The following is a 12758-nucleotide window of genomic DNA, read 5'->3' as shown; positions in this document are numbered from 1 at the left end:
GTCCAGTAAAACTGGAGCAGGAGAAGATATATGTTTAGTTTAGTTTTCTTGTTTTTTTTTTTTTGGCAGGAAAATGAGTGCAAACAAGATTTTTAGTGGCAGCAACAGCATCCTCAGGAATGGGCACAGCATTCTGGCTAAGTAGTGGTATCATTCCTGCATCCTTTCCCAATTCAGACAACAGTGGTTCTCCCTTGCATACTAAAGCTGAAAAACCCAAATCTGAATAGCGTGACACATAAAGATCGAACCGCGAATACATCGAACGAATGAAACCGCGAAAGTGGAAATATCGAATTTACATAGTTGGCCCATCTGTGGTATAGCTCCGTAAGGTAAGTGTGCGATAGTTATGGACCTTAGGGTTAGGGAGGAGTTAAGGTAAGTGCATAGGTAGGTAGCGTATGTAAGATTTTGTGTAGGTAATGTATGTAAGGTTTAGTGTAGGGTTTTGTTAAGTGTGTGTGTGGAATAGTTAGTTTGTTTGAGTATAGCTCCGTAGGGGAAGTGTGCGGTAGTTACGGACCTTAGGGTTAGGGAGGGGTTAAGGATAGTGCATAGATAGTTGTGTATGTGGGGTTTAGTGTAGGGTTAGCAGTAGGCTTTTGTTGCTTTAATTTAGGGTTAGAAGAAGGGTTTTGGTTAGTGTATGTATGGGGTTTTTTTGTTGTGTTTGGGTAGGTAGTGTGTTGCGGGTGGTGGGTTGGCCGTCTATGACGGTTTGAGGTTTTAAATTTCACGCTTTAGTACGTTCGATGTATTTGTGGTTTGCTCTTTATGTGTCGCGCTATTCTGATTCAGGTTTTTCATGTTTCGAACGCATAAAGTAGACCCACCCAGTTCATAGTGGCAACATCACAGGGATCTGGGGAAAAAGATGAGTGGCCTGAGGAACCCACTTTAGCCACATCAGAATCACTCACTTGCAGCTGAAGCAAATTGCTAGCCTGTTGTGGTGGCAAAGGCTGTTTAGTTAACTTTCTCTTTTTGTGGCTGGAAGAATGACTGACATGAGGCCAGTAGTTTGTTCCATGGTCAAGCAAAAAAATTGTGCCATTTTTCCCAGGGAAATTAAATTGCACAAGCTGGTAACATTTTAAAAGTAGTATAAAAATACTTTTCCCAATAAAAACACAGTTAAAAGCACTCTAATACAATTTACTAGCTCCAAAAAGATATTTAAACCCAGTTTCTCCTCAGAAAAAAAGAAGTTATGTCCTCACCATAACATTCCATCTGTGTTGTCCATTTTCATTCTTCCTCAACAAGTGGGTTCAGATCTGACCCTCGGATCCAACTCTGCCACTGTTTACAGGTTGTGGATACTATGACCTCTCAAGCTCCTCCCTTACCAATAATGATCTTGTCCCTTACCATACCTCAGATCTTGTTTGCTGGTCCTTGAGCTTCATGGAAAATTAGAAACAATTATAAAATGAGAAACCAATACCTGGAGCTTAAAGTCAGGAACATTGGTCCCTTAGTATATTCTTGTTCTTTCAGAAGTCACAAACCAAATGGTAGGGGTTGGAGAGAGGGGAGATGAGGAAGGATTAAAATGGACAACACAGATGGAATGTTATGGTGAGTACATAACTGCTTTATTTGATGTCAATTTTCATTTGTTCCTCAACAAGTTGGACAGAGTCCCCAGCTACCTGAATCCTGGGTGAACTCTAAGGAAGAATATTCCTGAGCATTGTTGAGCCGGATGCTGCTAATCCCCTACAGACCAGATACAATTTGTAATAAGTAATAAAGAAATGAGGATTAGTCCAAGTTGCAGCCAAAAAACGTATATTCTATGCAAGACTTGGAAAAAATACTGATGAAGTTGCCATGGACCTGGCTGAATGGATTCTTAAAGGTTACAACAAAGACAAGCCTAATTTGTTGTAGACAAAGGAAATGCAATCTGTTAACCATTTAACTTTGGTATCTAGTTTTCCCAATTTTGATTCCACAAAAGAAACAAATAATTGATTTGATTTTCTCAATTTTTTTTGTTCTAGGTTAACAGAAATGTAACTGTCTGTGAACATCCAATAAATGTAACATGTGTCCTCCTTTGTGAAATTTGGAAGGAAAACTAACAGCTTAATTGCCTGATTGATGTTGGATTCTGACAACACCTTAGGAAGGAAAGATGGGTTGATTTGTAATGCTACTCTATCTTTATGGAAAATTAAATAAGGAGGCTTAGAAGATAGGGCTTAAAGTTCAGAGACTCTTCGAGCAGAGGTTATAGCTACTAAAAAGACAGTTTTCCAGGTTAAAAAATGTAGTACACGCTTTGCTGATAGTTCAAAGGGAGACTGAGTTAAAGCTTGTAGTATGAAGTTCAATTCCCATGGTGGAGTCAGATCTTTATAAGGGGGTCTAAGAAGAAAAGTTCCTCCTATAAAGACATTACAAAGTTTTGAAGAAGCTAAGGAGGAATTATTTACCCCATGTGGAAATTAGAAATGGCAGCTAATTGAACTTTAACAGTCGAGGAGCTTCCCCTTCATCAAAGACTGTAGACAAAAATTGAAGAACTTTAGGTTCTGGTGCTAAAAAGGGTTCCTATTTCTTTGTTCTGTCCAAAAAGCAAATCTTTTCCATTTGCTTCTGCAAATTTTTTTAGTGGAACCTTTATGGCTAGACAAAAGAATGCGATGTACAGGGGAAGAGAGCCTTGATTGTCTGACTATTAATGGAAGTGGAGAAACCATATGGTCAGCTTTAGGTCTGAAATGTCCGGGTGAAGCATGCCTGTTGGATGAGACAGGAGGTCTGCAATTGGATCCAGAATCCAAGGAGGGGGAACTAGATGAGGCCAAAGAAAGGGGAACCAAATGTGATGAGGCCAATAAGGAGCAATGGCGATACCTGTGCTCTTCAATCTGGATGTTCTCTGGAGAAACTTGGGGATTAGAGGAGTTGGGGGGTGAGCATAAAGGAGACCAGGGGGCCAACTGTGGAGGAGTGCATCCCTCTGTGATTTCCCTGGTGGGAGCATCAGGGCAAAGAACCTGTTGCACTTGTTGTTGAGAGGGGATGCAAAGAGGTCGCAGTAAGATTGCCCCCATTGGTGGAATATCTTTAGACCACTTTCATGCTGACAGAACACTCATGGGGCAATAAAACAGACCTGTTCAACTTGTCTACTATCATGTTGGATTTCCCTGGGATGTGCATTCTGTCTGAAATCGATTGGAAGAGATCACCCATTGCCACACTCTTAGAGCTTCCCGACACAAGGGGTAAGATCTGCTTCCTCCTTGTTTGTTAACGTACCATACCACTGCCGTATTGTCAGTCTGAATTGCAATAGTCCTGGCAGAGAGAGAGTCTTGAAAGGCCTGCAACACTAGGAGTACTGCTCTCATTTCCAGGACACTGATATGCATGTTGGCCTCTTCGGGGGATCAGGTGCTTTGGACTGCCCTTCCCAAGAAATGCCCCATCCACCCAATTTGGGAAGCATCCGTGGTCATTATAGCTTTGGGCTGGGGAAGAATGAAGGGACGACCTTGTAATATCTGATCTGAGTAACAACAAAAGGTACTTTTTGCATGCCTGAATTATGCTGATCTGTGTGGTTATAGGTTGGTGTAGAATAGACCACTGAGTTGCTAGGGTTCATTGAAGAATTCTCATGATATTGTGCTAATGGAACCAGAACTATCATAGGGGGCATTGACCCCCAAGACTTGTAGAATCAATTGATGTGATAGAGAAGAATCCTGAATTATCTTTTTGACTTGAAATCTAATAGTTTGCGTCCTCTGTATGGGAAGGAAGGCTGTCACTGACACTGTATTGAACATGGCCCCTATGAACTCTAATATTTGAGATGGCTTTAGCTGAGATTTGTTGTGACTGATAGTAATTCATAGAGGAGGGCAAAGCTGGAGTACATAATCTCTTTTATCAGAAGACGCCTGGTCAGAGTGGTTATGAGCTAGTTACCCAAGCAGGGAAATACCTAGAAAACTTGCAGTCTCAACTGAGCTGCTACTACTGCCATGCATTTGGTAAACACCCTGTGGCTGTGGTGAGACCAAATGGCAGAGCTCTGAATTGGTAATGCCATGCATTTGGTAAACACCCTGTGGCTGTGGTGAGACCAAATGGCAGAGCTCTGAATTGGTAATGCCATGCATTTGGTAAACACCCTGTGGCTGTGGTGAGACCAAATGGCAGAGCTCTGAATTGGTAATGCCATGCATTTGGTAAACACCCTGTGGCTGTGGTAAGACCAAATGGCAGAGCTCTGAATTGGTAATGCCATGCATTTGGTAAACACCCTGTGGCTGTGGTGAGACCAAATGGCAGAGCTCTGAATTGGTAATGCCATGCATTTGGTAAACACCCTGTGGCTGTGGTGAGACCAAATGGCAGAGCTCTGAATTGGTAATGACTGGCTCCAAGACAGAAGCATAGCATCTTCCAGCTCGTCTGTTCATTTTTATGTGATAGTATGCATCCTGAAGATCTACTGAACACATCCAGTAGTCCTTGCGCAGAAAATGCAAAATGGACTCAACTATGACCATCCAGAACTTTATGTACTGAACTGATTTGGTCAGATTTCTGAGATCCAGAATTGGTCTACAGTCCACTATTTTCTTTGACACTAAAAATAATCTTGAGCAAGTTCCAGGCTCTTTCTGATCTGAGGGGGCGTCTTGGATGACTCTTTTTTTTCTAGCAGCTTTCTTATTTCTAGAGATGCTGCTTTCCTCTGACTAGTTGGAACATCAAGAATTTTGTTTACTGTTAAAAAAGCCTCTGCACCCATGTACCTTTTATAATGTCTAACCAGGCTCTCTGGTGCAGGGATAGATGACTGCTGACTGCCTCCAGAGGTGGACAATCATGCCTCTTTTCAGGAGCACTGGTACGATCTGTCAGAAAAAGTGTCCCTACATCCTTGATTCTGCAGCCCTCCTCCGCCACATGGATGGCATCTCCCATTAGAGCCCCCCCCCTTCCTGGGGGAACTATCTCCGCTTGTGTCATGGAAAGGACCCGGGGATTTCCTGAACCACATATTTCAACCACATCATTGATTACTAGAGAAGTTTCTTTGAGGAACTGAAAAATATACACCCACTGCAGACAGGTTCTTACCATCTTGCTCACACTTGGATAGATTGCCTTTAAATCTAGGGCCAAACAAAGAACTTCTGTCAAAGGGAGGATTGATGAAGAAGGACTTGAAGGGCTGCATGAAATCGCATAGGCACATCCAAGCATGTTTCCTAATGGAAAGCCTGAACTCGCTGCACTTCAGGTGCATGTGAAATGTGTCTCATGGATAAATTCAAAATGGACTGTAGGGTAGCCAACTGTGTGGCAATAGAGGTCTTTGACTCAGAAGTGATGGTCCTGGAGAGAGATTTGAACAGTTCTTTAATCAAATCCATCTGAGGCCTAGTGAAGTCTGCCAAATAATTCAGCAACCTGAGTGCAAAAGTTGCTGAAGCATATACACACTTCCAAAATCTGTCCAATACCCTGGATTCCCTGTTAGGTGGAAGGACAGATGAACACTATTCTGCGAGTTCCTTCTTTGTAGCCACCACTATGACCATGACATCTACCAGTACTCCTTTGCTCCAAAATTCTCTTAATTTCTGTGGTGCCAGGATCCTGGCTGGTCTCTTGGGGATCAGCCCAACAGAGTTGTGTTCCTTCCGCACCTGCCTACAGATAAAATCAATGAGGTTATCAGTGGGTGGAGTCACCCAGGAGGTAGATGGGCCAGACTAAAAGGCTTCCAGGAATACTGATTCTTCTTGGGAAGAGTTATAGGTAGACCAACCACCCCTTTGCTTAAGAATCTACAGGATGTCTCCAAAGGAGACATCATCATGTGGTGATGTTGGGGACCCTTCCCCCTCATCAAAATCATTATCTTCTGTGACCGACTCTTGAGGAGAGTCTAAGTGCCTCCTCTTGCACTTTCTCTTCTTAGGGACTTCTTCAGCAGGATGTTATGGATATGTATCAGAAGAAATGAGTATACCCTGCCAGGTAGTCTGGATACTTTGGGCTGGCTGTCCCTGTGGAGTAGAGTGTTGAGGCTCCAAGTACAATGACATATGAGACAGGAAAGATGGATCTGAAAAGGGAAGAATTGTCCTTCCTCTAGAAGTAGAGAACACTCTCTCCACTACCTCAAAGGCAGAATGTCCCAGGCAGGAAGACTGTGCCAAGAAGACATGCTTTGAGACCGTTGGCTCCTTCTGAACTGAAGACAGCCCAGCCGAGGCAGAGGTCAAAGCTGGGCTGTCCAAAGCTGAGGTTCCAAGGGGCAGAAACAGCTTTGGCAACTTTCGAGTCAATTCTAACACCTTGGGTCTGGCAATGATGCTACGGCAGCGAGAGTCATCCAGCTCCGACACACTCACAGCCAGTCCACTCAGAGAAGGAATCAGACATGAAGACACAACAATCTTCAAATCCGACACGGAAGGTTCCAGAAGTCTCAGATCCAGGAGTTCCAAAGCCGAAGACTGGATCAGAGAAGCCAAACAGGTGGAGTAGTACTGGTGAAGGTCTCCAGACTAGATGGGGTAGGAGCCGTGAGAACTCCCATCTCAATTTTTGCAGAGAGAAATTTCCTCATCATTTGATCTACATCTCCTTCTTTCAGACTCCTGGAAGAATGAGAAGAAGAGGCCACTGAAGGGGTCCTAGAATAATGATGTCTCTCTAGGAAGAACGATGGAAGAGAATAAGGAACAGGTTCTAGAGATGATGCATATCAGGTCCTAGGGTGCTTCTTCAGCTACGAGTGTGTTGAATTCGATGATGTGGATCAGTTATCAGCAGGTGTCAGATCTGGGGGTTTAGTCTTTAGATCCAACAAACTTGGATATGATTGTTTAGACCTTTTGAGAGAAGATTTAAGGGTAGGATCAGAGCTAGGAGTGGAGGATCCAGAAGAGTCTGACGGATGCTTTCTGGACTCCTTCTTCTCTAATTTCTTGGAGGTTTGATCTCCAGATAAAGACTCAGAAAAGAAAGTCAGTAATAAACCTTTTAAAATTTGTTTATTTTTCCAGTCCTGGTATGAAGGCCTTACAAATGTCACAAGACTCTTTTAAATGAGCAGGGCCTAAATAGCATAGACTGGAATCGTGGGTGTTTGAAAGAGAGATTAGCATAGACTGGAATCGTGGGTGTTTGAAAGAGAGATTTACATTTTTCAAAACCTGAAGGTTTTTCCACCACACTGAAGAAAAAATACAGTTCCAAAATAGAAAGAAAAAAGTGTCTTTTTTTTTGTAAGGAAAGGAAAGAGAAAAGAAGAAAGTGAAAAAAATACCAACAATGTTAATTAAAAAGTTGCCACAAGGGTATAATAGCAAAAGAAAGAAAAGATTACCACCAATGGTAGTCTAAAATACACCGATTAGTGTTGGAAGGATAAGTGAGGTATATAATGTATTGAATAACTGGAAAAGATAATAAATTTAAATATCCTACTTCAATCCAAAGAACAACACTAAAGCTTGAGAGCTAAAAGCGACTGCGTTTGTAAGTAAAGGTGGCAAATGAGATCTGAGGTATGGTAGGGGACTAGAGCATTATGGTTAAGTGAGGAGCTCAAGAGTTTTCAGTATCCACAAGCTGTAAAAAGCAGCTGAGTCAGATCCGAGGGTTGGATCTGAACCCAGATGTTGAGGAACGAATGAAAATTGATAACATCAGATAAAACAGTTTTAGAAGGTATAAATTAACTTTTAAACCACCAAACACAAAAGGGCACTCCTGTGTAAAAGTACAGCAATGTTGTGTGATAGTCAATAAAAACAAAAGTACTTCCCATGCTAGACAGTGAATTTAAACATTAAAAATAATATGTGGAAGGGTTTTCCCAAAGAGAACTTATTACCTGCCCAGCAATGGAGCAGCACAAGCCAACTGTCAATCCTTTGATGTCTGAAGAGGAGCACTCTCTGTGATGGCAGGAAAGCTCTAAAGGGCTTGCTACCCAAAATCTGTCTTTTTAGTCAGTGATTTGACAAAAAATGTAGGGTGCATGGAAGGCGCCCTGAAGCTTTGGAAGCAGTCTGGCTGCTACATACTATGCAGGATATAACATCTGAATGAAATATGTAGTAGATTACATTACTGACATGTTTTAGGTCTAGGTTTGAAAAGACAAGCTGTACTTACTGATAGCTTCTGATGCTCTGACTCAGATGTCTTCTCTAGCAGCTGTTGTTCCAGCTCACCACACCTCTTCTTATACTGCAGGACCTGGAAACAAAGTAAAGGATTGTATATAGTATTAAAATGATAAACATAATGTTAAGACTACACAATGGAAGAAATCCCTAGTAAATACCCTGAAGGACACAACAGGACTATTCTGTCACTACAGTACTCCTGTTCACATCACCTGTTATCATAAGTGTTTTGCATCTTAAAAGTACTGAAGATGTTCATCCGACTGAATAAAGAGCAAAGGCTTAAGCTAGCTCACTGTTACAGAGGTGCTGTTATCCTGCTTTGATTTGGATTCAGAAATAAATCCAGGTTTTGAACAGCTGTCCAGTGTAGTAAACAAAGAGGGACCAAAACTAAATGGATGAGATAACAAGGACTATTAATTTCTGTGGATACTTTCTGGTATATGCTGAGGGTGAAGTCATCTTTATGTGCCACCAATTAATACCATTAAGTCTTCTCTCTCCTTCCCCAAACACATATGAAAAGTATGGGTAAGATGTTGTATAGAGTCTTAACAGTAAGGCAAGAAGAGAGCAGGGGGACAGCAAGGAAGTTCGGAATGTCTGCAAGCCTTAAAAAAGTCAGACAGGCTCTTTTTTAACAAGAGTAAACAGGATACTTGGACTATTGGTGGTGGTAGCATCTGCAATATCAGACATCTGAGATGTCCTTCTACTTATGGAGTGCTGCTGTTAGCAGTATTTCTCCATGATCTCCTAACCGGATTGCCTACTTTTGTAATTCGGACCAACCAGAAAATCCTTCATTAATTTAAAGAGTTGTGTAAACGCTGTGTCAGACGTTCCCTGAATATTGAGAGAAGCAAAACAGAAAAAGCCTCTTGCAAGTTCTGTTGCTTGAAATCAGTGATTTGAAAAGAGAGACAAGCTGCCTGCAGCTAGAGCTGGTCTGTCTGTCTCATGATTGGGGAAGCAGTGGAGGTGCTGGCATCTTCCACACATAAGATACTGGAAACATTAACTACAATTAATGAGAAAATGGAAGCCCACAATAAGTGGAGGGATGTACTCTGTGAGGGAGAGAGTTTTGGATGAATATTTAGACATAATTTTGTCTCTTCAGCAAACCTCAAAAGAGATTAGTACTCCTGCTGTTGGCAACCAAGCCAGAAATGATTAGTTAGAAGATAATACAACTGATAAGGAGGACAAAGAGAGGTGCAAGATCATTAGACACCTCTGAAAAGGAGAGAAAGAGGAATGGAGTAATATTTTGAACTTTATTTATTATTATTTATTTTACATTTATTAAACGGGATAGTCCACTGGACACAGGTCCATTTTCAGTGGATACCCAGGGAGAAAAGCTCCACACATATGAATAACATGTAACAAAAACAACTACAAAGTATATTTAGATACAAAATGCAGTGAGTCTTTAAAAACAGTTATATATTCATACACCGCAGTCACAATTAGTGAAAACAGAGAAATCTTACAGTAATAGTTTCATTAGTCTAAAGAGATATACATATAATTACCTCAATCATTGCTGGAGAGAATCATATGTAAACCAACAACTTCTTAAAGGTTATTGGGGTCTAAACCATAACAATCTATTTTATTATATTGTATGCATTTCTACAGTACTAGAATATAGACCTATCTGTTCCTCTTGAGGTGTGAGATAGTTAAGGTGGTGTAGTGTCTAACATAGTGGAGGGTCTAGCCTGGTGAAGTGCAAGAGCATAGCCAGTTATTAGTGAGATGCAGTTTTAATGCTTTTTTGAATTGCATGAAGGATGTCATAGTAATTATGTTATAGGATAGAGCATTCCTTATTTTGGATACATAATTAGAAAAGAGAGCATCACCTGCTGTATTATTTGACTTAGTTACTGTGAGAATAAGTTTGTTACTGGAGCAAAGAGTTCTGTTATTGGTGTGGAGGTGAAGTAGGCTTTGCAATGCAATTTATTTCTGGTTGATATAAAATTTTATGGGCCAGACAGAGTTAGTTGTAATGCAGTAGTTGAGGAAGTTCCAGCCAGTTGAACAGCTTCAAGGATGAGCAGTGGTGAGATCTAAATGGGGAGTCAGAGGCAAATCTAGTTATTTTGTTATAGCAGGAGTCAAGCTTAGCTAGGTCTGCTTTTCTAAGGTTGGTGAGAATAGGTGAGGTATAGAGGAGGGTAGAAATAAGGTGAGTGTGAGATATAGTAGCTTTTGTTTGTTGGGTAAGGAATTGTCTATTTCTATAGAGGGTACCTATTTTTTTATGAACTTTCTTGATGGTCTGGGAAATATGAGTATCAAATCTTAGACTGTCATCAATCTCAATGCCCAGGAGTTTGGTGTGCTCTGTGGGAGAGATAGTAGTTTTGTTACTGGACATGATATTAAAGGTAGAAGTTGATGAGGTGGACCTAGTGAGTTTAAAGAGTAGTAGTTTGGTTTTAGCAGGGTTTAGGATGAGTTGGATATTGGATAGCCATGTTTCTATACAGAAGAAAGGATCCTGAGTTAATGTGCGAAGTTCCTGTAGTGAGAAAGCTGCACAAATTAACGTAGAATCATCAGCGTATTGGATGACAAATGGTTTGGGAGTGGAGGAATGAAGCTTATTGGTATAGAGGGTGAACAGCAGAGGGCCTGAAATAGAACCCTGGGGAACACCAAGATTAAGTGGGAGAAGGGGGAGTTCTTGTTTCCACAAGACTGCTTGCTGACAGCCAGCTAAATAGCTCTGGAACCAGGCTATGTCGGGAAGACAAAGTCCTAATTCGGACAGTTCTTTGATAAGAATGTCATGTCTAACCATATCGAAGGCCTTTGAGAGGTCAAGAAAAGTGGCAGAAACAAATTTACCAGCATTTCTATGAGAGTTTACTGAATTGGAAAAGGACAATAAGGCAGTGGTGGTACTATGGTAGCGTCGGAAGCCATGCTGGGTGTTTGATAAGAGCCTGTGTGTGTGCAAGTAGTGAATCATTTGGAAGTGTATGCACTTTTCAAGGATTTTTGCTAGGGGGGATATAATTGCTATAGGTCAGTAGTTTGTAAGCTCTGTGGAGTTACCTCCTTTATGTAGGGGGATTTTGTGAGATATTTTCCATATCTCTGAGATGGTGGCTTCTAAGAGGGATCTGTTAATTAGAATGGCTATAGGGTAGGCCACTGCATCTCCAGCAATTTTTAAGAATTCCCCTGCTAATTTGTCGGCAGCCAGAGTAGTGGGTTTAAGTTTTCTGAGGTACTTTTTTATCCTATCTATAGAGACCGACTGGAATTTGAAGGAGCTATTCCTTATGGGAGTAGTGATGGGTACAGAGGAAGGGTGTGCGTGTTGATTTTTCTGTTGGTTGGCTAGGGTCAGTATTGTTTCAGTAAAGAATTTATTAAATGTGGGAATGCTGTCAGAGTTATTTACTAAGGTGGGAGAGGGGGTACCAGTTTTGCCTGGTAGTAGTAATTTGTGGGTCTATATTACGTTATCGAAGTTTTACAACTTCGAACACCATATGGTCAAACCCATATGTTCGAAGTTGTAAAACTTCGAAAATGTAAAAAAAAAAGAAAAAGTTACCTGACGGTTGTAAGCAGGGAGCAAGCCCCCCTGCACCCCCAGCTCTTTAAATATACCAGCTCTGAGATCGCACTACAGTGCAGTAAAGGGAAATCTTCCCTTTCACACTGTACTGCATTGTAGTGCAGTCTCGGAGTTGGTATATTTAAAGAGCAGGGGGTGTGGGGGGAGCAGCCCCCCCACGTAGGGGGTATAGGGGGGCTTGCCCCCTGCTTACAACCATCAGGTAAATGTTTTCTAAGTTTTACAACTTTGAACATATGGCTTCAACCATATGGCGTTCAAAGTTGTAAAACTTTGATAACGTAATATAGACCCATAATTTCTTAATGGCTGCCCAAAATTTTTGAGGGCTATTTTGGTGCTTGATTTGAAGATTGGAGTAGTAATTAATTTTGTCAAGTTTTACTAGTTTCTTAGCATTATTCCTAAGATCCTGATATTTTTGTTTTGCAGCTGGGGACTTAACAGTTTTCCAGGGATCCCATGCTTTATCTCTAGCTTTGAGGAGGGCTTTGATTTCTTTGGTAAGCCATAGAGTGGGATTAGATCTGGTTCTCATGGTTCTAGGAGGGGCATGAACATCTAATACATTTAAGAAGGTGTTATTAAAGTAAGCAACTGCCTCATTTAATTCCAGGTATTTCAGGGGTGCCCACTTGCAATGTTTTAGTTCTACTGTGAAATTGATGGGCTTAAAGTTCTTTTTCTTTCTTATAAAATGATAGACTGTACCTTTGGGATTATGGTTGCATTGCCATGGAAGGAAGGTTGGCAGATGGTCACTTAGACTATCAGGGAGGCAACCTGCAAGAGAGGGCTGGCTAGGTTTATTACTTAGAATCCAGTCAAGGATTGATTCCCTGTTAATTGTCTTGTCAATTCTTGTTGGAGTTTGGATGGCTTGGATAAAGCCATAGAGATTAATATGATTTGTTGGGATGGAAGAGTTACAGCATAGCCAATCTATATTAGAATCA

The 12758-nt window shown here is 41.2% G+C and overlaps 1 protein-coding gene across 1 annotated transcript in view; it reads right to left on the bottom strand.

Annotated features, from left to right (window-relative positions):
- Positions 1 to 12758, bottom strand: part of LOC122801244 (rootletin-like) — a 2937720-nt gene that overhangs the window by 2259317 nt on the left and 665645 nt on the right. The window contains exon 6 of the mRNA XM_044070796.1: positions 8176 to 8259. Within this exon, the coding sequence (XP_043926731.1) occupies positions 8176 to 8259 (84 nt within the window). The remainder of the gene's footprint in view (positions 1 to 8175; positions 8260 to 12758) is intronic.

The sequence above is a fragment of the Protopterus annectens genome, chromosome 4.part1 (genome assembly GCF_019279795.1).
Source record: "Protopterus annectens isolate FY-2018-M chromosome 4.part1, PAN1.0, whole genome shotgun sequence".
Classification (NCBI taxonomy): Eukaryota; Metazoa; Chordata; order Ceratodontiformes; family Protopteridae; genus Protopterus; species Protopterus annectens.
The sequence above is the reverse complement of the archived record's forward strand: the minus strand, read 5'-3'. Positions and strand labels throughout refer to the sequence as shown.